The 23,326-nt window shown below is 39.9% G+C and overlaps 1 protein-coding gene across 4 annotated transcripts in view; it reads right to left on the bottom strand.

Annotated features, from left to right (window-relative positions):
* The window catches only part of enah (ENAH actin regulator), a 311,956-nt gene that overhangs the window by 130,164 nt on the left and 158,466 nt on the right, over nt 1–23,326 (bottom strand). For all 4 annotated transcript variants that reach the window (XM_073056228.1, XM_073056227.1, XM_073056229.1 and 1 more), the window contains exon 3: nt 22,533–22,710. In XM_073056228.1, coding sequence (XP_072912329.1) covers nt 22,533–22,710 — 178 coding nt within the window. The remainder of the gene's footprint in view (nt 1–22,532; nt 22,711–23,326) is intronic.

Here is a 23,326-nt window from a genome sequence, read left to right as displayed (position 1 = left end):
GTAAATATCAGCACGGATAACTCTAAATCTCCTCTGAAAACAACGTACAACCTAGGGGGCAGATGGAGCCATAGATGAAGATTTCACTTGAAGGAAGGTATAATTTCAAATAGTTCAGCACTCCCTCTAAGCCTGTCCAAAACTCAAGGAATCCCTTGAATGGATCCTTCTGTCTCAGAAACAAGAGCACCACCAACTGAACTGAGATCAAAAGTGCTCAGGCCTACATTGAAGGCCGTTCCCCCCCCCCCCCCCCCACATATATTGGTACAAGTTCTACTGAATGGTACTAGGCATTGTTGGAAAGCCGTAACACTTAAGTCAAATGTAATTATTTTTAAACAAGTTAAATATTCTTAACTAAATCATGGCATCCAACTATCTTATCTCTCTTTAAAAATAAGAACATAATGCAGTACTTCAAACAATATACAACTGGACTGAAACCATTTAGCTCGGAAATGACCATCCTCTTTGTCAAGATTTAATTTGGTAGCATGGCCAATAAGAGAAAAATGTAACCACTGTCCAGATAGCTTGACTGTAAGAAGTGGTGGATAAGCATTTAGGGAAAAAAATTCCAAGTGCCAGTACAAATCAGAATGGAACAGATTAGTAGAAGATGTGGATTTGTTAATGGATAACCATGTATAATTAAACCAATTAACACAAATAGTAAGAGAAAGGTATTTGGTCCTTTAAACTTGCTCTGACATTCAACACGATCCTGGTTGATTTTTCAACTCTCAATTCTCATTTCTAAAATTCAGTCCATCTTGGAAGTAGCCATTGCCTTCACCTCCACACCCACAAGTAGACAATTTTAAGGATGCACCACCCTATGGGTACAGAAGTTTCTTCTAGCCTGATTAAACTGGTAAATTGGTTTACTAGTGTCACATGTACCAAGGCAAAGTGAAAAACTTTGTTCTGCATGCCATTCATACAGATCATATTACCAGCGTACTGAGGAAATATAAAATAATAAAGTGCTAGTTACAGTGAAAACTCAGTGCAGGGAGACAAGGTGCAAAGACATACCAAGAGAGATGGTGGAGGTCAAGAGTCCATCTTATTGTACTGGGGAACAGCCCTATAAACACCAAGACAGAAGCTGTACTTAAGCCTGGTGATAATTGCTTTCAAGCTTTTGTATCTCTGACTAATTGGGGGGGGGGGCAGGGGGGTGGAAAGAGAGAGAATGTCTGGGGTAGGTGGGGTCTTTGACTGTTGACGATATTTAAATTAATCCTAAACACAACACATCATGTATATACTGGAAATCCAAAACAACACACAAAATGCTGGAGGAACTCAGCAGGTCAAGCAGCATCTACAAAAATGAATAAACAGTTGACGTTTTGGGCTGAGATCCTTCTTCAGGACTCCAAAGGAGGGCAGAAGATGCCAGAATAAAAGAGTGTGGGGAGGGGAAACAAGATAGCTAGAAGATGATAGGTGAAGCTGGGAAAGAGCTGGAGAAAAAGGAATCTAATAGGAGAGAAGTGAGTCACAAGAGAAAGGGGGGGAGCACCAGGGGGAGTTTGATAGGCAGGTAAAAAGAGGAAAGAGGCCAGAGTGGGAAATAAAAGGGGAGGGGGAGGGGATTTTTTAAAACCAGAAGCAGAAATCAATATATGTGTCCCACCAAGTTGGAGGCTACCTAGACAGAATTCAAGTTGTTGCTTCTCCACCCTGAGGGTGGTCTCATCATGGAACGACCTGTAGGAATGGGATTGGTAATCGGAATTAAAATGCCTGTCCACCAAGAAATTCTGCTTTAGGTGCCTGGATCAGAGATGCTCAACAAAGCAGTACCCCAATTTACTACAGGGATCACTGAAAGAGGATGCCACATCGGGACCACCAGATACAATAGACAAACCTAGCAGATTTGCAGGTGAAGTGCTGCCTCATCAGGAAGGACTCTATAGGGCCCTGAATAGAGGTGAGAGACCAGGTAAATGGGCAGGTGTAGCAATTTTGCAGCTTACAGGGATACAAGTGGAAGGGAGATTAGTGGAGAGGGACACATGGACAAGGGAATAATGGGAGGGAACGATCCCTGTGGAAGGCAGAGAGTGGGGGGGGGGGCTAAAGATGTGTTTGGTGGTAGAATCTCTTTGGAAATGTTAGCGGTTACAGAGAATGACATGCTGGATGTGGAGGCTCATGGGGTGGTAGGCAAAGACAAGAAGAACTCTATCACTGTTTAGGCAGCAGGAAGATGGGGTGAGCGTGGACATCTGTGAAATGGATGAGATGCCGGTGAGGGCAGCATCAATGGTGGAGAAGGGGAAATGCCGTTCTTTGAAGGAGGGCATCTTTAATGTCCTGGAATGGAAAGTCTCATCCTGTGTACAGCTGCAGTGGAGATGAAGGAACCGAGAAGAAAAGGGAACACTATTTTTACAGTGGACAGGGTGGGAAGTAGTATAGGCAAGATAGCTGTGGGAATGAGTACGTTTATAAAAGATGTCGGTTGACAGTTTGTCTCGGGGGGGGGGGGGGGGTTCACATGTACCAAGGCAAAGTGAAAAAACTTTGTTCTGCATGCCATTCATACAGATCATATTACCAGTGAAACTAAAAGAAACAGAAAGACAAAAATAGACCAAGGGAATTTAAGGGCAGGGTGGCAGTTGATGGCAAAGCTGATAAATTTGATGAGCTCAGCATGAGTGCAATAAGCAGCACCAATGCAGTCATCAATGTAGCAGAGGAAGAGTTCTGGAGCATTACTGGGGAGGCTTGGAACATGGACCGTTCTACATTGCCAACAAAAAAGCAGACATGTTTGGGCTCATTCGGGTGCCCATGTCTAATCCCAAGGCTGGAGAAAGTGGGGGAAAATAGCCTAAGTGCTACAATTAAAGATTTCCTCATTCTTGAATCTGCATCTGCCTGCAATAATGCCAAACACTGCTTACCACCTTAATTACTTCTATCTGAATCAACTCCCAGTAGATTTATATACAAGGCCATCTGGGTCCCTCTAAACTCAATATTTTCAATCTCCCAACATTTGAGAGCACTAGTTTTCTATATTTTCCCTCATAAATAACAGGTCTCACATTTTTCTGTATTACATTCCATCAACCACACTTTTGTCTACTAATCGCTCTGTATTCTCCAGATGCCCCTCTATATCCTCCCTAGAGCACATAATGTCAATTAGTTTTGTGTAATTGAAAAATATGGATACTACTCAACCCATCATCCAAGTCATTGATACATACTGAACAGCACGCCAACATCAATCAATGCAATACTCCACTGGTTATAGTCTCCCAATATGAAAATGATCTGTTTATCCCTGCTACTCTTTTCTGCCCATTATATTTTCAATCATTCCAAAATATTATATCTTATCCCATTGTACTCTAACTTTGTCTGGTCATGTCATGTGTGGTATTATACTGAAAGTATTGTGGAAATCCAAATACACTATATCCAATGGTTTCTCTGATTAAGTACACTGATTGTTAGAACTTAAAAATTAAATGATTATCTTTCCCAAAACTATCATAGCACTGCCCAAATCCTGTAATTATTTTGTAAAGGCCCTAATGCCTAATAAACTCATATTTTTCCCCAATACAAAATCAATCTAATTGGTCTATATTTCACAGATTTCTCTTCATCTTTCTTAAATGGTGGGATTTCACAAATTACATTCCTATCTGTGCGAAATGTTCTGGAATGCATGGAATTTTGTAAAATTATAGTCAATGCATCCACAATCCCCATAATGTGCCTCTTAACCTCATCTGTAGATGATCAGCTCCTAGGAGGTTCCGATTTCACACAGGATCCAAAGGAAAGTAGCGTTAAATCCAAAACTGGTTCAAGTGGGAAGAATCACAGGGTAATAATGATGTGCTACTGGAAGGCTGAAAATATACTTGGAGTTCTGATGGCCAGTGCCAACATGCTTACATAAATACACATATTGAACTCAATGGGTAAGTTTGCAAATGATACAAAAGTTGGTTATGTAAAAAATACAGACAAAAAGATCTCAGTCTGGTCAAATAGTTGGAAATAAAAGCAGTGAATGGAATCTAATCCAGATGACACAGAAAATGAAACAGTCGTGAAGAATCAGGAATATTGTTAAAGGATATAGTAAGATAGACCAGTTGGTAATTTTGCTGGAGAAATGGAAGTTTAATTAAGACAATTGTGAGGCATTACACTGTGAGAGGCTAAATGAAAAACCAAAGTACACAGAAAATGACAGGACACCTGGGCACTGATGTAGAGAGTACAAACCAATAGCTCCCTGAAAGTGCCAGCATAAGGTGAACAGGGTGGTAAAGATGATGTGTGCCATGTTTATCTTACCAGTCAGAGCATTAAGTGCAAGAATCAGGAACTCATGTTATAATTGTACCGAATTTTGGTTCGGCCACTTTTTTGGAGCCATGTGTGCAGATTTGGTCGTCAGGAAGTAGTGGAGCTTTGGAAACAATGTACAAGTAATTCACTAAGATGTGGCCTGGATTTAAGTGTTACTAGGGTCATCTATTGCGTCCGGTGTTCCTGATGCAGACTCCTCTACTCATTGTAAATTGGGGGACCCACTTTCTCAATCACCTTCACTCCATCCAAAATAGAACTTGCCGGTGGCCAAACATTTTAATTCCCACTCCTATATGTCGGCCCATGGCCTACTCTTGTGCCATGATGAGGCCACCCTCAGGGCGAAGGAGCAATACTTTAAAGTTCAAAGTAAAATTTATTATTAGAATACATACATGTCACTGAGACTTTTATGCTGGCATATGAAGCAAATCTATAGAACAGTAACTGTAAGCAGGATCTGTAAACTGTAAAATAGTGGTCACCAACCTTTTTAAGTCTAAGATCGCCTACCTTGGCCTTAGTGCAAGGCAAACTCGACTCCAGATTGATTAGTTACACGCATATGCACTGGGGAGGAAGGGGGGGGGGGGGGGGTTAAAGATGGCGGAAATACAGCGATAATTGAAGCAATTCAGTTTTCGCGACTCTCAGCACTTAGCTGTTGTCCCGCGCTGCTCACGTTTTTTCCACTGAAAAAACTCAGTAGGTTTGTCTTTAAGTGCAGGGTGCATGGACTCAGGGTACTGAAGCAGTTTTGAGGACTTCATTGCCTCGTTAGACCACCTCCTGGCCTGAACTCCAGCCTCTGCCCGCTCGCCGGCGGACACCTTGGCCACGTGCAGCTGGTCGTGGGTGGAGTGAGAGGACAAGGTCAGGGCCAGAGGGGGGTCCCTGTACCGGGGCCGTGGCATTCACAGTCCGGAGAGCGACAGGCTCACGCCCACCCCCTTGTAGGATCTATCGGCCAAGAAAAGTTTGTTTCATTAGATCGCAGCAAGGTAGCTGCTCTGATACTTACGAAACCTTGAGCCCAAATTAGGTCCTCTGCGAATATTTTAGTACCCGGGTTCGCCACAAACATTCAGTGTGTTAAACGAGTTCAGAGGTGGCGCCCATCTGTCCGTGCTCCGGGCTGGTAGCATCGGCACTTCCCGCCGGCCACGCTCCGGGACAGTAGCATCAGCACTTCCTGCCGGCCGCACTCCAGGCCAGTAGCATCAGCACTTCCTGCCGGCCGTGCTCCAGGACAGTAGCACTGGCACTTCCCGCTGGCTGTGCTCTGGGACAGTAGCATCAGCACTTCCTGCCGGCCGCACTCCAGGCCAGTAGCATCAGCACTTCCTGCCGGGCCGCGCTCCAGGCCAGTAGCATCAGCACTTCCTGCCGGCCCGCACTCCAGGCCAGTAGCATCAGCACTTCCTGCCGGCCGCACTCCAGGCCAGTAGCATCAGCACTTCCTGCCGGCCGCGCTCCAGGCCAGTAGCATCAGCACTTCCTGCCGGCCGCGCTCCAGGCCAGTAGCATCAGCTCTTGCCGCCAGCCGTGCATTTAGGCAGTTGATGACCTCGTGTGCATTCAAGTTCAACAGTGGGCGTGACAGGGAATGAGGAAAGGTGCATCTGACTCATATTGTTTCCTTGCGGCCCGGTGGTTGGGGACCACTAAAGTACACAGTGTAGTACGGGGAGCTACGCGCATGAGCACTGGGCAGAAAGAACGGAACAAAAACCCCGCAACCTGGAAATAATCTCTCAACAGTATCTGCGTATTTATTTTTCTTTTTTTTAGGATCTGTTGGGAAAGCCTCAAAGATCGACCAGTCGAACACGATCGATGGGTTGGTGACCACTACTGTAAAACATCAGGAACTATACACCGTGAACTAGTGGTCGCCAACCCATCGATCGCGATCGAATAGTCAATCTTTGAGACTTTCCCAGTAGATCCCGAAAAAAAAAAGAAAAATAAATAGTACACAAATACTGTTGAGAGATTGTTTCCGGGTTGCAGTGTTTTAGTTCCGTTCTTTCTGCCCAGTGCACATGTGTGTAGCCCCCCCCCCCCCCACTACACAGTGTACTACAGTGGTCCCCAACCACCAGGCCGCGAGGAAACAATTTGAGTCAGCTGCACCTTTCCTCATTCCGGGTCACGCCCACTGTTGAACTTGAACGCACGCGAGGTCATCAGTCACCTAAACGCAGTGACACCCTCACGCCAGGGATCACTGGTTGGCCTCGGGCGGCCGGCGGGAAATGCCGTCGCTACTGGCCTGGAGTGCGGACAGATGGGCGCTGCCTCTAAACCTGTTTAACACACTGGGAATCTGCCTCCAGCTTTCGGATATGTAAGACTCAGTTGCTTACTGTCCGCCTTTAATCTCTCCCTTTTCCGATTTAAACTTTGAAATTTCAACTTTATTCAGTCGAATTTGTACAGCAATAGTTATGGCTACTTCGAAGGCCACCAGACGAAATCCGGAGCCGTCTAATGGAAGATCTAAGAAGACCAACGAGTATGTGGAAGAACCCCCTTGGGTTAAGAGATTAGAATCTTGAATCTACATTATTTGCACTGAAATAGCTTAGCTAAAAGGGAAATTTGAAGGAAAAAATTGACTCTTTGAGGGTCGATCTTAAAGAAGTCAATCAAAATGCGGCTGATCTCTCTTCTCGTTTGGAAAAGGCTCAAAAAAGAATTGTGGATTTGGAAGCTCGATCACGTCGGAATAATATTCGAATTGTTGGATTAAAAGAAAAATCAGAACCTGTCGACACACTGGACTACTTTGCTAAAATGTTTCAGTCTTTATTTCCGGAGGTTTGTTCACAACTCCTGGAGATTGAATCGGCTCACAGAACCGCTGCTTTAAAATCCTTGGATGTAGGTAAAAACAGGCATATTGTGGTGCGTTTTCTCCATTTTAGAGATAAGGAACACATTATTAAGCTTGCAAGAAAACAAAGAATATATTCATTTCAAGGCTCAGAAATCCATTTTTTTCACGATTTTCCATGTGAAATTGTGAAACAACGCGCTGCTTTTGGTCCTTACATGAAACTAGCTTTTCAAAAGAAGCTTTTTCCATTACTACAGTATCTAGCAAAATTAAGGATCATTATTAAAAATTCTGGAATTTGTATTTTCCATGATCCAGCTTAAGCATTGCATTTTATTAATTTTTTGTTTGATGAGTCCGATGGTGAGTTTGAAGATTGAATGATTTATAATAGTTTGATGTTCTAATGTAGTAAAGTGAAGAAATTGGAAGATTTGATGGCTATAAAAGTTTTTCCTTAAAATGTATTTTTATCTCTGTTACGAGTCTGGTGGTACTATTTTCAACAGTGTTTATTAGTAAAAATATACAAATCAATATCAATGCAAATATACAGATAATACACGTTAGCAATACTAAACCTAAAAGTGTGGGTATAATAATAATCAATAATAAACAAGCTCTATCGTTGTCTAGGGGATAATGAATTATTATGGGAAAGTATAAAGTTCAGTTCAGTTCATACAGGCTGAGGTAGTTGTTGGTCGATGTGTTGTAATTTGTTGGAGAGAGAGAGCGAGAGAGAGAGAGGACGATCAGTGACAGCTATTGTCTTGCAAACCTTCCTTTATGATCTTGATCCGTCGATGTGTTTTTGTGGCCATTCAAGCATGACCCCTCTGTCCTTTAGCTAGACTGTTCTTCCATGATGGACTCGTCACCCAGGTAAGGGTGGACACACACACAAGCCCCCACCGGCCTTGCTATAAACACTGAGTTAAAATTGACCAATCCTTCGTTCGGTCTCCGATGCCCCACACTTTCTCGTGGGTTTCTGATGCTCACTAGTGTGTCTCTTGGTGTGTCTGAGGGGTGTCACCCCAGACCTCACTTTTATCCCCACTCACGGGGATAAAAAACCAGCCCACTTTGGCTGTCCACTGAGGTATTTTAATGAGCAGGATGGTACCACAAAAACAGCCCTCTCCGCAGCCATAAGTCTTTTGGGAGTCATAACATGGTGGATAAACATAACTCTCTCTCAGGCTGTTATCTCGCCCTTGTCTGAAGCAAATGTTCCAGTCACAATATGTTTTTGTTCCATCTCTTTCTCTCTCATTAACAGTAACTCTCAGTAACAGTTTGTGATTCTCCCAGGGGAGGGGACATGGGCAACTCTGCACCCTTCTGCCCATCAGAGTTGTTCATCCTTCGTAACATCTCCGAAAAAGTCTGGTTTGGAGGGTTTTAACCTCCGAAGATATAGCGGGAGAACTGTTGAAAGATCGTAGATAATTCTGAACCATTTCGACTTTTTTTTCTGTAGCATTTAAATGTACCAACTGTTTTTTTGTTTCGTATGCTTTTGTAGTTTCTTTTAAGTAATTATCTGGACTTTCTTACGTATTAAAGAAAGAATGGACAATTTAACGATAGCGATATTTTTCTTCTGTGCAAATATTTCAATGACAATGAATTTGAAGCCTTAAGTTGAATGACTTATAATAGTTTGAGTGTCTCGCTGTGTAAAGACTGACAAAATTGGAAGATTTGATGGTCACAGAAAGTCTTTATTTTAAAATGTATTTTTATTTTTGAAAAAGACTGGTTTGGAGGGTTTCAACCTTAGAAGATATGGTGCGAGAACTGTTGATAGGCTGTAGTTAAGTTTGAACCATCTAGAACTTTTTTTTTGTAGTATTTAAATGAATCAATTTTTTTTATTCCGTATGCTTTATTGAAGATTTTGTTTTAAAGTAATTAGTTGGATTTATTTGTGCTTTAAAGACAGATTTGACAATTTAAAGATGGTGATTGTTTTTCTTTTGTGAAAATATTACAAGAATTGTTTTGGATGAGTTTTTCTTCCCTTATCTAATATTATGAAGGTTACTTTCAAATTGAAGGTTATTTGGCTTTCACAAGAAAAACACTATCCTTCCAAGTTAATTATACTGAGATATATGTTGACTGAAATGAGATTTATATTCGGTAGAGGGAGATAGAGATCACTTTTTTCGGCGGAGCTGTATTTGCGTCTATGCTTTTCTTGGGGCTTGTGTCGATTGACATCGACTTATTTCTGAGCTTTGTAGGTTGGGTGTTTTTTTTCCTTTTTTTTATCCCCATTATGGAATCCCAGAGCATATGCTAATTATTGTCATTGTTGTTCATCTCTGACATTTTCGATCACTTTATCCTGACATGCGTCAAACTACTTTTTGTAGATATAAAGTTTCATGATGACATCTAAACAGTTAAATGTTTAAATTTAGAATGTTCACGGTTGGAATCATCCTATTAAGCGTAAGAAAACATAAGGTTATAAATCGATTCCAGCCTGATATAATTTTTGCTCAAGAGACGCATATCAGGTTATGTGATAAAAATAGATTTTTTAAAATTTTGGAAGGGCCCTCTATTTCATGCAAATTCCCAGAGTAAAACTAGAGGTGTCTCCATTTTTATTGATTGTAATATTCCTTTTAGTCAGGAGGATATTATTGCTGATAATAATGGTAGATTTTTAACTGTTAAAGGAATAATTTGTAATAAGAAAATGGTTTTGGTTAATATTTATGGACCAAATGCTGATGATCTCTCATTTTTTAAAACCGTTTTTGCTCTATTACCTGATTTAAATGAGTATATGTTATTAATGGGTGGTGATTTTAATACTTACTTAAATCCTTTAATGGATAAGTCATCATCCAAACATCAACTTCCTAACCGTTCTGCATCACTTATTAATTCCTTTTTAATTGATTATGGTTTAATTGAGGTCTGGAGGCATATGCATCCTAATGATAGAGAATATTCCTTTTTCTCACATGTTCACAATAAATATTCGAGAATTGACTATTTTATAGTCGACCCTCGACTTTTATGTAACGTTCAGAAATGTGAGTATGATGCGATTGCCATTTCTGATCCTGCTCCTTTAAATTTAATATTTGAATTGAAAGATGTTGTTTCTACCAGACCATTTTGGTGTTTTCCAGAACATTTATTACAAAGTGCAGAATTTGTTGAGTTTATTGAAACTCAGATAAGAGTTTTTTCTCTTTAATAATATAGGAAACGTCTCCAAGTTATTTATTTGGGATACATTGAAAGCTTATTTACGTGGTCCAATTATATCGTATATAGCTAAATTGAAGAAACAAACAAGAATGGAATTAGATAAAATTTCTAAACAAATTAAAGAATTGGATAACATTAATGCAATCTCTCCAAATGTTGTTTCATTTAAAAGAGTAGAATTACAATCACAGTATAACTTATTACTAACATATCCTATTGAAGGATATTTGCTTAAATTGAAGTCAGTTTTGTATCTCTGAGGACAAAAATAATAAACTCTTAGCTTCCCAACTAAGAGTAGTTAGAGTTAAAAGAAAAATTTTAAAGATTCGTAAAAACAATGGAGATATAGTAACTAACTATGAGGATATTAATAATACTTTTCAAGATTTTTATTCTGATCTTTATAGATCTCAATTTCCTGCAGATTCCTCCAAAATGGAAGCTTCTTTACATAAGATTAAATTTCCACAAATTTCTGATGAAGATCAACAGATGCTTGATGCTCCAATTACCGAGCATGAAATTCAGAAAGCTGTTTTATCAATGCAATCAGGTAAAGCTCCTGGACTTGATGGTTATTCGGTGGGATTTTCAAAAAATTTGAAAGATTACTTTCTCCGTATCTTTTGGAAATGTTTCATGAATCCTTTGAGAAGGGTAATTTACCTTCTTTTTATGAAGCATCTATTTCCTTAATTCTTAAAAAAGATAAAGACCCTGTTGAATGTTCATCATATAGACCTATTTTGCTATTAAATGTGGATGCAAAAATTCTTTTTAAAATAATGGCTAACCGATTGGAAAATTTTTAAATTAAAATTATCTCTATGGACCAGACGGGCTTTATTAAAGGCCGTTACTCTTTCTCTAATGTTCAGAGAGTGATGAACATTATTTATTCACCATTATCTAAGCAACCTCAATGTGTTATCTCTCTTGATGCAAAAAAGGCATTCGATTGAGTTGAGTGGCCATACTTGTTTAAAGTATTAGAAAAATTTGGTTTTGGTAATAATTTTAATAGATGGATTCAAATGATCTACAAGAACCCTATTGCCACAGTCATTACTGACAATTATAGGTCTTCTTTCTTTTCACTTTCTTGTGGTACTAAACAGGGATGTCCATTAAGCCCTTTATTATTTAATCTTGTATTGAAGCCTTTAGCTATAACATTACAGGAGGCCAAAAACATTCATGGTATTTCTATAAATGGAACCATACATAAGATTTTTCTTTATTCAGATGATCTTTTGATTTTTATTTCGAATCTTGAGGAATCAATTCCTAATCTTTTGGAAACACAAAGATTTTAGAAAATTTTCAGGATTTAAACTTAATTTGAATAAAACTGAATTGTTTCCATTAAATGCTCCTTTTAGTACATATAATGATATTCCTTTTAGAATTGTTAATACATTTAGATATTTAGGTATTATAATTACTAAAAAATATAAAGATCTTTATAAAGCCAATATAGTTCCTCTAGTAGACTCCATGAAATTACTATTTTCTAGATGGAATCCACTTACTCTTTCTTCAATAGGTCACATCCATGCTGTGAAAATGACGATTTTACCTAGATTTTTATATATTTTCCAAATTATACCTATCTTTTTAACTAAAAAATATTTTGATCAAATTGACTCTTATTTCTTCCTTTATTTGGAACAATAAGAGACCAAGAATTAACAAATAGATAGATAGATACTTTATTCATCCCCATGGGGAAATTCAACTTTTTTTCCAATGTCCCATACACTTGTTGTAGCAAAACTAATTACATACAATACTTAACTCAGTAAAAAATATGATATGCATCTAAATCACTATCTCAAAAAGCATTAATAATAGCTTTTAAAAAGTTCTTAAGTCCTGGCGGTAGAATTGTAAAGCCTAATGGCATTGGGGAGTATTGACCTCTTCATCCTGTCTGAGGAGCATTGCATCGATAGTAACCTGTCGCTGAAACTGCTTCTCTGTCTCTGGATGGTGCTATGTAGAGGATGTTCAGAGTTATCCATAATTGACCGTAGCCTACTCAGCGCCCTTCGCTCAGCTACCGATGTTAAACTCTCCAGTACTTTGCCCACGACAGAGCCCGCCTTCCTTACCAGCTTGTTAAGACGTGAGGCGTCCCTCTTCTTAATGCTTCCTCCCCAACACAAAGAAGAGGGCGCTCTCCACAACTGACCTATAGAACATCTTCAGCATCTCACTACAGACATTGAATGACGCCAACCTTCTTAGGAAGTACAGTCGACTCTGTGCCTTCCTGCACAAGGCATCTGTGTTGGCAGTCCAGTCTAGCTTCTCGTCTAACTGTACTCCCAGATACTTGTAGGTCTTAACCTGCTCCACACATTCTCCATTAATGATCACTGGCTCCATATGAGGCCTAGATCTCCTAAAGTCCACCACCATCTCCTTGGTCTTGGTGATATTGAGACGCAGGTAGTTTGAGTTGCACCATATCACAAAGTCCTGTATCAGTTTCCTATACTCCTCCTCCTGTCCATTCCTGACACACCCCACTATGGCCGTGTCATCAGCGAACTTCTGCACATGGCAGGACTCCGAGTTATATTGGAAGTCTGATGTGTACAGGGTGAACAGGACCGGAGAGAGTACGGTTCCCTGCGGCGCTCCTGTGCTGCTGACCACCGTGTCAGACCTACAGTCTCCATAAGACTGTATTACTGGGCTGTAAATATTAGACAATTATGTTTTAGGTTATATTGGCTCGATAAGAGCCAAAAACCACTTTGGGTCGATTTGGAATTAAAAGCTGTTAAACAATTTCATTTAACTTCGATATTAGGAGCTCCATTACCTTCACAGCTCTCCAAAATTCCAAATTTAAATTTTTACCCAGTTATTAAACAATCTTTATGGATTTGGATTCAGTTTCGTATTTTTTAAAATTTTAAACAATTTAAGTTGTCTAGTTTTTTTATATCGAAACTTTTCATTTAAACCTTCAATAACCAACCCCATTTTTCTCCTGTAGAAAAATAAAGGGATCCTTTTTTTACAGATTTATTTTATAATGGTCGACTGATGACTTTTGAAGAGTTAATTAATAAATACTCTCTTGCTCATACACATTTTTGCAATATTTTCAGGTTAGACATTTTTTACAACAATATTTATCTAAGTTTCCATACTTACAAGAATCTGATTTGTTGGATACCAGTTTGAAATTGAATCCCTTAGTGAAAGGTTCCATTAGCAAAATTTATAATTTACTCTTGTTACAAAAAGAGAACCTATCACTAAAGATTAAACAAGATTGGGAGAGAGAATTTAACGTGACCTTTATGAATGAAGATTTTTTTCTCAGTTAGATGGGGTTCTTTTTTTCCTTTATTTTGTATAATTTTTTTTCATTTTTATATATTATGATTACCGTAGATTTCGCACTACAGAGATAACCTGATTAAAAGCCGCTGGCTCTAATTTTAGAAAGAAAATCAATTTTGTACTTGTACAGGCCGCACCGGATTTTCGGCCGCAGGTGCCCCACGTTGTAATATGAGATATTTACACAGAAAGATATTACATGTGAGGATTTTTTAACTTTTAATTAAATCCATATGGTAACATAAACAAATACATATTGCAAATGCTTTTTTTCGAACCGTGCCTGTAACGCGGCTACTTTTAAATATACATACGTATCTGTAACACAAATTACGTTGCGTATACTTTTTTACTGAACAACATTCCAATATCTCCTAACGACTGGTAAAAAATATATATACTGCAGCCTACCAGGAAAAGTTATTGATCGCCTTTAACTTAAAAGCAGCGTTCGCTCAGATCCAATGCCGCTCGCCCCCCACCTTCCCGTTTATCGCAAACCGGTATTTCCCACAAGACGCGGCGAAACCGGGTGTGACGTCATAGCATCCCGGGATGTAGTACAGAAAACAAATATAGTTAAAACACTTCTAACTTAGAAATTACTAACAAATGAATTACTAAGCGAAAATATTATAAACTAAATAACTGCCATAAAGGCAGCACAATGCTTTTCTTCGAGTGTTTTCCATGTTGATGAGGGTGAGTACAAATGACTGATTTACAATAATTTAATTGTGAAAGTGCGCTTGATTTATCGTACAATTTCATTGGACCTCTGTGAACTACTCATCAATTTTATTGGTCTACTGTTACGAGGCAAAATGTTTTTGGCGGCATGAAAAAAAAATCATGCATTAGCCGCACCGTAGTAAAGGCCGCAGTGTTCAAAGCTGTTCAAAATGTGGGAAAAAAGTAGCGGCTTATAATCCGACATCTACAGTAGTTTTTTTTAGCTCTATTAATTGTATACATATTAATTTGTTGAAATTTTGTATTATTCTATAGTTGTAGAAGATTATGGATTAATAAAAAGATTTTTAAAATGAAAATGAACACAGTGAATGTTCGTGGGGAATCCGGTGCTAAAATATTCGCAGACGACCTAATTCGGGCTCAGCGTTTCGTAAGTATCAGAGCAACTATCTTGCTGCGATCTGCTGAAACAAACTTTTGTCGGCCGACAGATCCTACAAGGGAGGTGGGCGTGCGCCCTGTTGCACTCCTCGCTCAGTTGCTCGCTCTCTCCGGACTGCAACCACCACGGCCCCAGCATGGGGACCTCCGGCCCTGACCTTGTCCTCTCACCTGACCCATGACCAACCGCACCTGGCCAAGGTCTCTGACGGTGGGTGGGCGGGAGGCTACAGCTTGGACCCAGAGGCTGTCTAATGAGGCAATGAAGCCTTCAAAACTGCTTTGGTACCCTGAGTCCAAGTACCCAGCACTTAAAAGACATACCCGTTTAGTTTTTTCAGCAGAATAAACGTGAGCAGCGTGGGACAGAAGCTAAGTGCAGAGAGCCGTGAAAACTAAATTGCAGAATAGACTGGACATAAGGAACCTGCTTCAAGTATCGCTGTATTCCTGTCGTGGTTAACAGCCCCCACCCCCCGGTCAGTCGGTCGGTCCGCAAGAATATTGTCAATATTAAACCGGTCCGCGGTGCAAAAAAAGGGTGGGTACCCCTGGTGTTTATACATTATTTCTACGTCCGGGTTGCGGGGTTTTACTTCCGGTCTTTTTTGCCCCAGTGCACATACGTGTAACTAATTAATCTGGGGTTGATCTTGCCTTTCACTAAGGCCGAGGTAGGGGATCTTGGGCTTAAAAAGGGTGCTGACTACTACTGTAAACTAACTGCGAATGCAGATATAAATAGCAATAAATAACAAGCATGAAGTAACAGGATAAAAGTGTAGCTATCCCCTTTTGCTCAAGAGCCTGATGATTGAGGGGTAGTAACTGACCTTGAACCTGCGTTTGCAAGTCCTGAGGCACCTGTACCTTCTACCTGATGGCAGCAGCAAGAAAAGAGCATGGCCTGGTTGGTGAGGATCTCTGATGATGGATGCTGCTTTTCTATAGCAATGCTTCACATAGGCATGCTCAATGGTTGGCAGTGTTTTACCTGCAACGTATTGAGCCAATCCATACCCTTTTGTAGGGTTTTCCAGTGTTCCCATACCAGGCCATAATTCAGCCGGTCAGCACACTTTTCACTACAGTTTGCCAAGATTTTCAATGTCTTAGCAAATCTCTGCAGACTCCTGAAGTAGAGGCACTGTCACGCTTTCTTTGCAATTATTTTTATATGATGGATCCAGGGCAGGTCCTCTGAAATAATGACACCCAGAAATTTAAAGTTATTGACCCTCTCCACTTCTGCTCCTCAGATGATTACAGGCTCATGGACCTCTGGTTTCCCTTTCCTGAAGTCTACAATCAGTTCTTTGGTGTTATTGACATTGAGTGAGAGGTTGTTGTTATTATACCACTCAGCCAAATTTTCACTCTCCTTCCTGTATGCTGATTCATCGCCCCCTTTGATACAGCCTAAAACATTGGTGTCATCAAACTTGCATATGGTGTCAGAGTTGTACTTAACCACACAATCATAGGTGTAAAACGAGTGGAGCAGGGGGCTAAGCACACATCCCTGCAGTGCTCCTGTGTTGATGGAGACTGTGGAGGAGATGTGTTTGCCGATCCAAACTGACTGGAGTCCACAAGTGAGGAAATCCAAGGTCCAATTGCACAAAGGCGTATTGAAGCCCAGGTCTTGAAGTTTACTGACAAGTCTTGAGGAGATGATGGTGTCAAATGCCAAGTTGTAATCGATAAAGAACATCTTTGCTGTCCAGATGTTCCAGGTTGTGTGAAGAGCCAACGAGAAAGTATCTGCTGTGGACCTGTTGCTTTGGCCGGCAAATTGGAGCAGATCTAAGTCGCCACTCACACAGGAGCCTCTCAAAACAGCATCACTGTGGATGGAAGTAACACTGGACAATAGTCATTTAGACAGGTTACCATGCTCATCTTGGGCACTGGTACGATTGAAGCTTGCTTGAAGCAGGTTGGTACCACACACTGCCGGAGTGAGAGTTTGAAGATATCCATGAATACACCAGTCAGTTGGTTGGCACAGGTCTTCAGTACTCGGTCAGGTACTCCAACCAGACCAGATGCTGTCCTTGGATTCACTCTCATCATGTCATCTGCAGGTACTGAGATCAAAGGATCTTTGGGAGGTTGGGGGTGCTCGATGGCTCCTCCCTGTTCTGGTAATCAAAGTGAGCAAGAAGGTATTGAGCTCAACTGGAAGCAAAGCTCTGCTGTCCCCACGTCGTAAGATTTAACTCTGTAGGAGGTTATGGGGCACTCAAAATGCTGCCACAGCTGTCAAGCATCCCTGGTTGATTCCAGTCTAGTCCAGAATCTCCATCACTCGAGAGATGGCTTTCTGGAGATCATACCCACTCCTCCAGACTTGATCTGGCTGTCAGTGGGTTCCGGACTTCATCGTTCATCAAGGGTTTCTGATTGAGGAAAACCCTGAATGATTTCATGGGGACACATCATCCACAGCTGTTTTAACTAAGTCTGTAATGATCCTGGTGTAGTCGTTCAGGTCCTCAGATGAGTTCTTGAAACGGCCCAGCCCACTGACTCAAGGCAATCCTGCAACAGTTCCCCTGCCTCCCGCGACCACCTCTTAGTTGTCTTGATCTCTGTAGCCTTTCTCTTCAGGCTCTGTCTGTAATGCAAGTAGCAAGAGTACAGCTAAATGATCCAACTTGTCAAAATGCAGTCTCGGAAAGGAACAATAGACATTGCTTATCATAGTGTAGCAGTGTGTTGGGACCTCTGGTACAACAGGTTACGCGCTGGTGATAACTGGACAGGGTTTTCTTCAAACAGGCCTGGTTAAAGTCACCAACTATAATTTGAAATACATTAGGATGAGCTGTTTCTTGCTTACACATAACATTCCCCTTGTATTCCATCTGGGTAGCCTCTAACCCGATAGCATGTAAATCAATTCCTCCTTCCAGTAAAAAAGATCCCCCCCCACAACTTCTATTCCCCCACTCTGGCCTCTTAACTCTTCCAACCTGCCTATCACCTTCCCTGGGTCCCTTCCTCCTCCTCTTCCTCCTTCGGTCTACTCTCCTCTCCTATCAGATTCCTTCCTCTCCAGCCTTTTACCTTTCCTACTCACCTGGCTTCACCCAACACCTTCTATCTATCCTCCTTCCCCTCCCTCCACCTTTTTATTCTGGTGGCTTTCCCTTTCCTTTCCATACCTGAAGAATGGTATTTATTTATTTCCGTGGATTCTGCCTGACTTGCTGAGTTCCTCCAGCATTTTGTGTTTTGCTTTGGATTTCCAGCATCTGCAGGATTTCTTGTGTTTATGATTAGCTATAAAGGTGCTGTTGACAAAGTTGTACTGTATTCTGGAGTGCTGTTAGTTAAGAGGCAAGAAGTATATGACAGAATTATTTAGTCATAATTTTAAATGACTGAAGTATTTAAAATTAAGAGGGGCACAGAGGGGGTGGGAAGTCAAATGTGAGAAGGTATAATTTTAAGGGGAGGTGAGAAGGGACAATTTTGAAGGAGATAAGCAAGACGGAATATTTTCTCTACACAAAATGGTAGGTGGAATACACTGCCAGTGGAAGAAATAGAAGCAGATACAAAAGCAAAACATGTCAAAATGCATTTAGAAAGACACAAATAGACAAGGAATGGAGACCATGAAAAGGCTGATGGGATAAGTTAGCATCATGATCAATACGACATGGTCACCAATCATGGAGGTCTGAAAGACCTTTTTCCATTTTCTATGTTCTACAAACAATGCACTTGGAGTACAAACAACAGTAAATGCAATAACTCGTTGGATGTGAAGTACAATCTCACAATGCATGCCTTGAAATTCCTAAATGCAACAGGTGATCTCCAGAACATATCAGTGAAATGACCTTGATACAAGCTCAGGATACTCCAACGCACCAAGAAAACCAACAGTGGTCAAGCTTTTGGTAAGGGGAGGCCTAGACAGTTGATCCACAAAGATATGTAAATCAAACAGCAGCATGTGAATTTATTTTAAATGTTAATAAATTTGGACTTAGAACTAGCAAGTGTGATAAAAACTAATATGGAACAGACATAACTTTTTCAGGTAAGAAAATTTATCTTTCTTTAACTCACTCTGACTAAAATGTAATTCCAGACTTTCAATGTTCAATTTTAACTATCCTGTATTATGCAAGCCACAAAGTTCAGGGACAACTTGAGATGGGCAAATTCCAGCCTTGCCAATAACTTCAATATCCTATGAACAAATAAAACCAACAGCTTTTGGTAAAGAGAAGCCGAGACAATTGATCCACAAAGATACGTAAATCAAACATCAGCATGTGAATTTTTTTAAAAAAATGTTAGACACATACAAGAATAGACACAAGGACTTCGATGAAAATGTCTCAACTTGCCTATCAGTACCTAGTAAATAATTATCCACTATACAACTAATGCAACAATATTACATTGCACCAATGTGACTAAAATACCCCAAAACACCAAAGTAATTCAGAAAATGCTGGAAATATGCTGTAGCTCAGGTGACATCTGTGGACAGAAGCAGTAATGTTTCAGGTTAATGATCAGATGAGATGTCATCAATCTGAAACCTTGACCATTTCTCTCTCCACAGATGTTTCACAAGCATTTTCTGAATTTATTTCAGATTATAACCTCAAGTTTTTTTAAAATTTTGATTTCTGAATACAAAAGTTGACCAGTGGTTCATTATCTGAAAATAATATGCATGGCAATAGAAATTTTCCACGATCGGCTACAAGTCTTTGTTATAAACTAATAGAACTGAAATACAACACACTTTTAGCAGGACAATTACATCAAGCTGCTAACCATAAACATAACTAATGAATGAGCTGAAAATTCCTGAATGCTTGTCAAAAAACAATGACTTTTTTCCTGAACCCATTTTCACATTGTTTGCAGATCTTATCAACCTTTGTTGTTAAGTCTATAAAAGTTCCACAAAAACCCTTAAGTAACGACCCTGAAGCAAAACTGGACATGCACAGATTCACCAAAATAAATAGTTTTTAAATGGTCTGTAAATTTATATCAAAAATTTTAAGTGCAATAGGATTAAATACATTAGTCTTCAGACGAAAGGCAAATCCATTGTACTGTCCAGTGTTCCTCCCAGTCTGAAATGTTATTTGAATATACCATTATGCCATCAGAAACTTGCATAAACTTAGGAGTAGCCAGCATGGATTTGTGCGTGGAAGGTCATGTTTGACAAACCTTATTGAATTTTTTGAAGTAGTTACGAGGAATGTTGACGAGGGTAAGGCAGTGGATGTAGTCTATATGGACTTCAGCAAGGCCTTTGACAAAGTTCCACATGTAAGGTTAGTTAAGAAGGTTCAGTCGTTAGGTATTAATGCTGGAGTAATAAAATGGATTCAACAGTGGCTAGATGGGAGATGCCAGAGAGTAGTGGTGGATAATTGTTTATCGGGATGGAGGCCGGTGACTAGCGGGGTGCCTCAGGGATCTGTTTTGGGCCCAATGTTGTTTGTAATATACATAAATGATCTGGATGATGGGGTGGTAAATTGGATTAGTAAGTATGCTGATGATACTAAGGTAGAAGGTGTTGTGGATAATGAGATGGGTTTTCAAAGCTTGCAGGGAGATTTATGCCGGTTAGAAGAATGGGCTGAACGTTGGCAGATGGAGTTTAATGCTGAGAAGTGTGAGGTTCTACATTTTGGCAGGAATAATCCAAATAGAACATACAGGGTAAATGGTAGGGCATTGAGGAATGCAGTGGAACAGAGAGATCTAGGAATAACAGTGCATAGTTCCCTGAAGGTAGAGTCTCATGTAGATAGGGTGGTGAAGAAGGCTTTTGGAACGCTGGCCTTTATAAATCAGAGCATTGAGTACAGAAGTTGGGATGTAATGTTAAAATTGCACAAGGCATTGGTAAGGCCAAATTTGGAATATTGTGTACAGTTCTGGTCACCGAATTATAGGAAAGATATCAATAAATTAGAGAGAGTGCAGAGACGATTTACTAGGATGTTACCTGGGTTTCAGCACTTAAGTTACAGAGAAAGGTTGAACAAGTTAGGTCTCTATTCATTGGAGCGTAGAAGGTTGAGGGGGGATTTGATCGAGGTATTTAAAATGTTGAGAGGGATAGATAGAGTTGACGTGAATAGGCTGTTTCCATTGAGAGTAGGGGAGATTCAAACGAGAGGACATGATTTGAGAGTTAGGGGGCAAAAGTTTAAGGGAAACACGAGGGGGTATTTCTTTACTCAGAGAGTGATAGCTGTGTGGAATGAGCTTCCTGTAGAAGTAGTAGAGGCCAGTTCAGTTGAGTCATTTAAGGTAAAATTGGACAGGTATATGGACAGGAAAGGAGTGGAGGGTTATGGGCTGAGCGCGGGTAGGTGGGACTAGGTGAGATTAAGAGTTCGGCACGGACTAGGAGGGCCGGAATGGCCTGTTTCCGTGATGTGATTGTTATATGGTTATATGGTTATAATTGCATTTCCTTAAAGATCTTGTGCCTAACATGCATTAATAAAGGTCTGATGAGTTCAAGCTTCCATACCCAAAAAGGAATCAAGGAGCAGAGCAATTTTACATCTAAGCAGGTTGGATGTTTTTACCATTTAATTTACATTAGTGTGCAAATTCTAGAATAAGTTAATGTCTCAGAAATGTCAGTGCAACCTGCTGATGGATGAGATTACAGCATAACTTCCTAGTTGTAGCAGTTGCTATAAATATACACCAAGCACTTTCCAGCTCTGATTCACAAGTAATCAACTTTGTTTCTGAAAATAAACTAACTATTTAAATCATCAATGCACCTCATCAGAAAGTTACACTGCCCAGCAACCAAATGAAGCAATTTTATTATTTACACTATGGTAAATAAACTAATGTTTTCAAATTCAATTTGTATAATGAACTACAACAAGTAATTTAATTTCCTCCTTGATCTCCCCCACCTTCACCACCCAAGCATATTGATTAGGACACTCACAAACAAACATCCTGAGGCATGGGTAAACCAAGTTATCACTATCCTTTTATCTTTGAATTTAAACAGAAATTTTGACTCGAGAGAAGGTGACTTTTGTAAATAATCACACTCAGGTTGGAAGGGACAAGAAGAAAATGCCGCTCAAAGTTGTGTGCAAACTACAGACTTTCAATGACAGCTGAACGCTCCTTGAAATGGCTCAGGGAGGCAGACAGTATAATCAATCAGTAACTACACAGGACCTCCATAATGGCTTTACAACTAAGCTAACAACTGACCCTTTAACGGTGCTGTAGTTAGAAACCAGAGCAAACCACAGAAGTCTCAGTTAAAAACACATTTCCCATTCTCATCTTTGTCAGATAATGCATTTGTGCATATGGCTGAGAAGTCAGATGTGGCCAAGATATCTCATTACCCTCCCAACACCACAGAATGACTTGACAATCATTTTTTTTCTATAGGATTGAAGCAGAAGAAAAATGCAACTGAATTATGGCCAGACCTGATTCAATGAGGCCACCCTCTCAATTTGCTCTTTGGCTTAATTCACAAAAGCAAATTATTAAAATTGCAACAATTTACACAAAGAATTCTTACCTGCATCCTGGGAATTTAGCACTTCCAAGGCATGCATCATGGCACTTGCAAATACATTGGCATCTTCTTTGCTACCAAAGTTTAGACCATACACCTGCCTGGCATCTCGCCACTGATGAAAGGTCTGTGTAGCCTGATTGTACTTCAGCCCTTTGGGAATGGCACAATTTATCACAACCTGTCAATAAAAGTTTCAGTAGTTTAAAATTAGTGTAATAAACATAGGGAATAATTCCATTTGAAGGGGAGAGGAGAAGTTTGCAAGTCAAAATTTGAAGTCATATTGAGCAAGGAACATTCCAACAAGATTCCTCCCAGCACAAGTAACAAAATTGGATATTTTACACTAAAATACGTAAAGCCGACCCTTAGATTATTGGGGAGTTAAGTTCCTAGAAAGTTATCATATTGTATTTTCCCCCAACATAAATTCTGGCAGAGTGAATTTTATTCTTCATCTCAAAGTTTTGTGTTGTGATTTATAAATCCTGTCAGTTTCAACTTCCATAACCTGAATGCAGTAATGAGAGTAATCATCTACATAGTAACATATTTGTTTGAGATAATTTGAGATATATGCAACACCATAACAACTATGTTGCATATATGACCAAAAATGACCAATTTTATTTTGTCTCCTATTCAAGCTCTAAAGGATCGGCAGATAATGCTATGTAACTTACAATTTTGTTTTAAATCATAATATTTGTCCATAATAACTATAATAATTCAGAGATCTAGATACTGTTTTAACTGAAGTTAATACAGTAAATCCTTTGGAACAAGAAACAAAG

Source organism: Hemitrygon akajei, chromosome 9 (genome assembly GCF_048418815.1).
Source record: "Hemitrygon akajei chromosome 9, sHemAka1.3, whole genome shotgun sequence".
Taxonomy (NCBI): domain Eukaryota; kingdom Metazoa; phylum Chordata; class Chondrichthyes; order Myliobatiformes; family Dasyatidae; genus Hemitrygon; species Hemitrygon akajei.
This window is presented reverse-complemented; position numbering and strand designations above follow the sequence as displayed.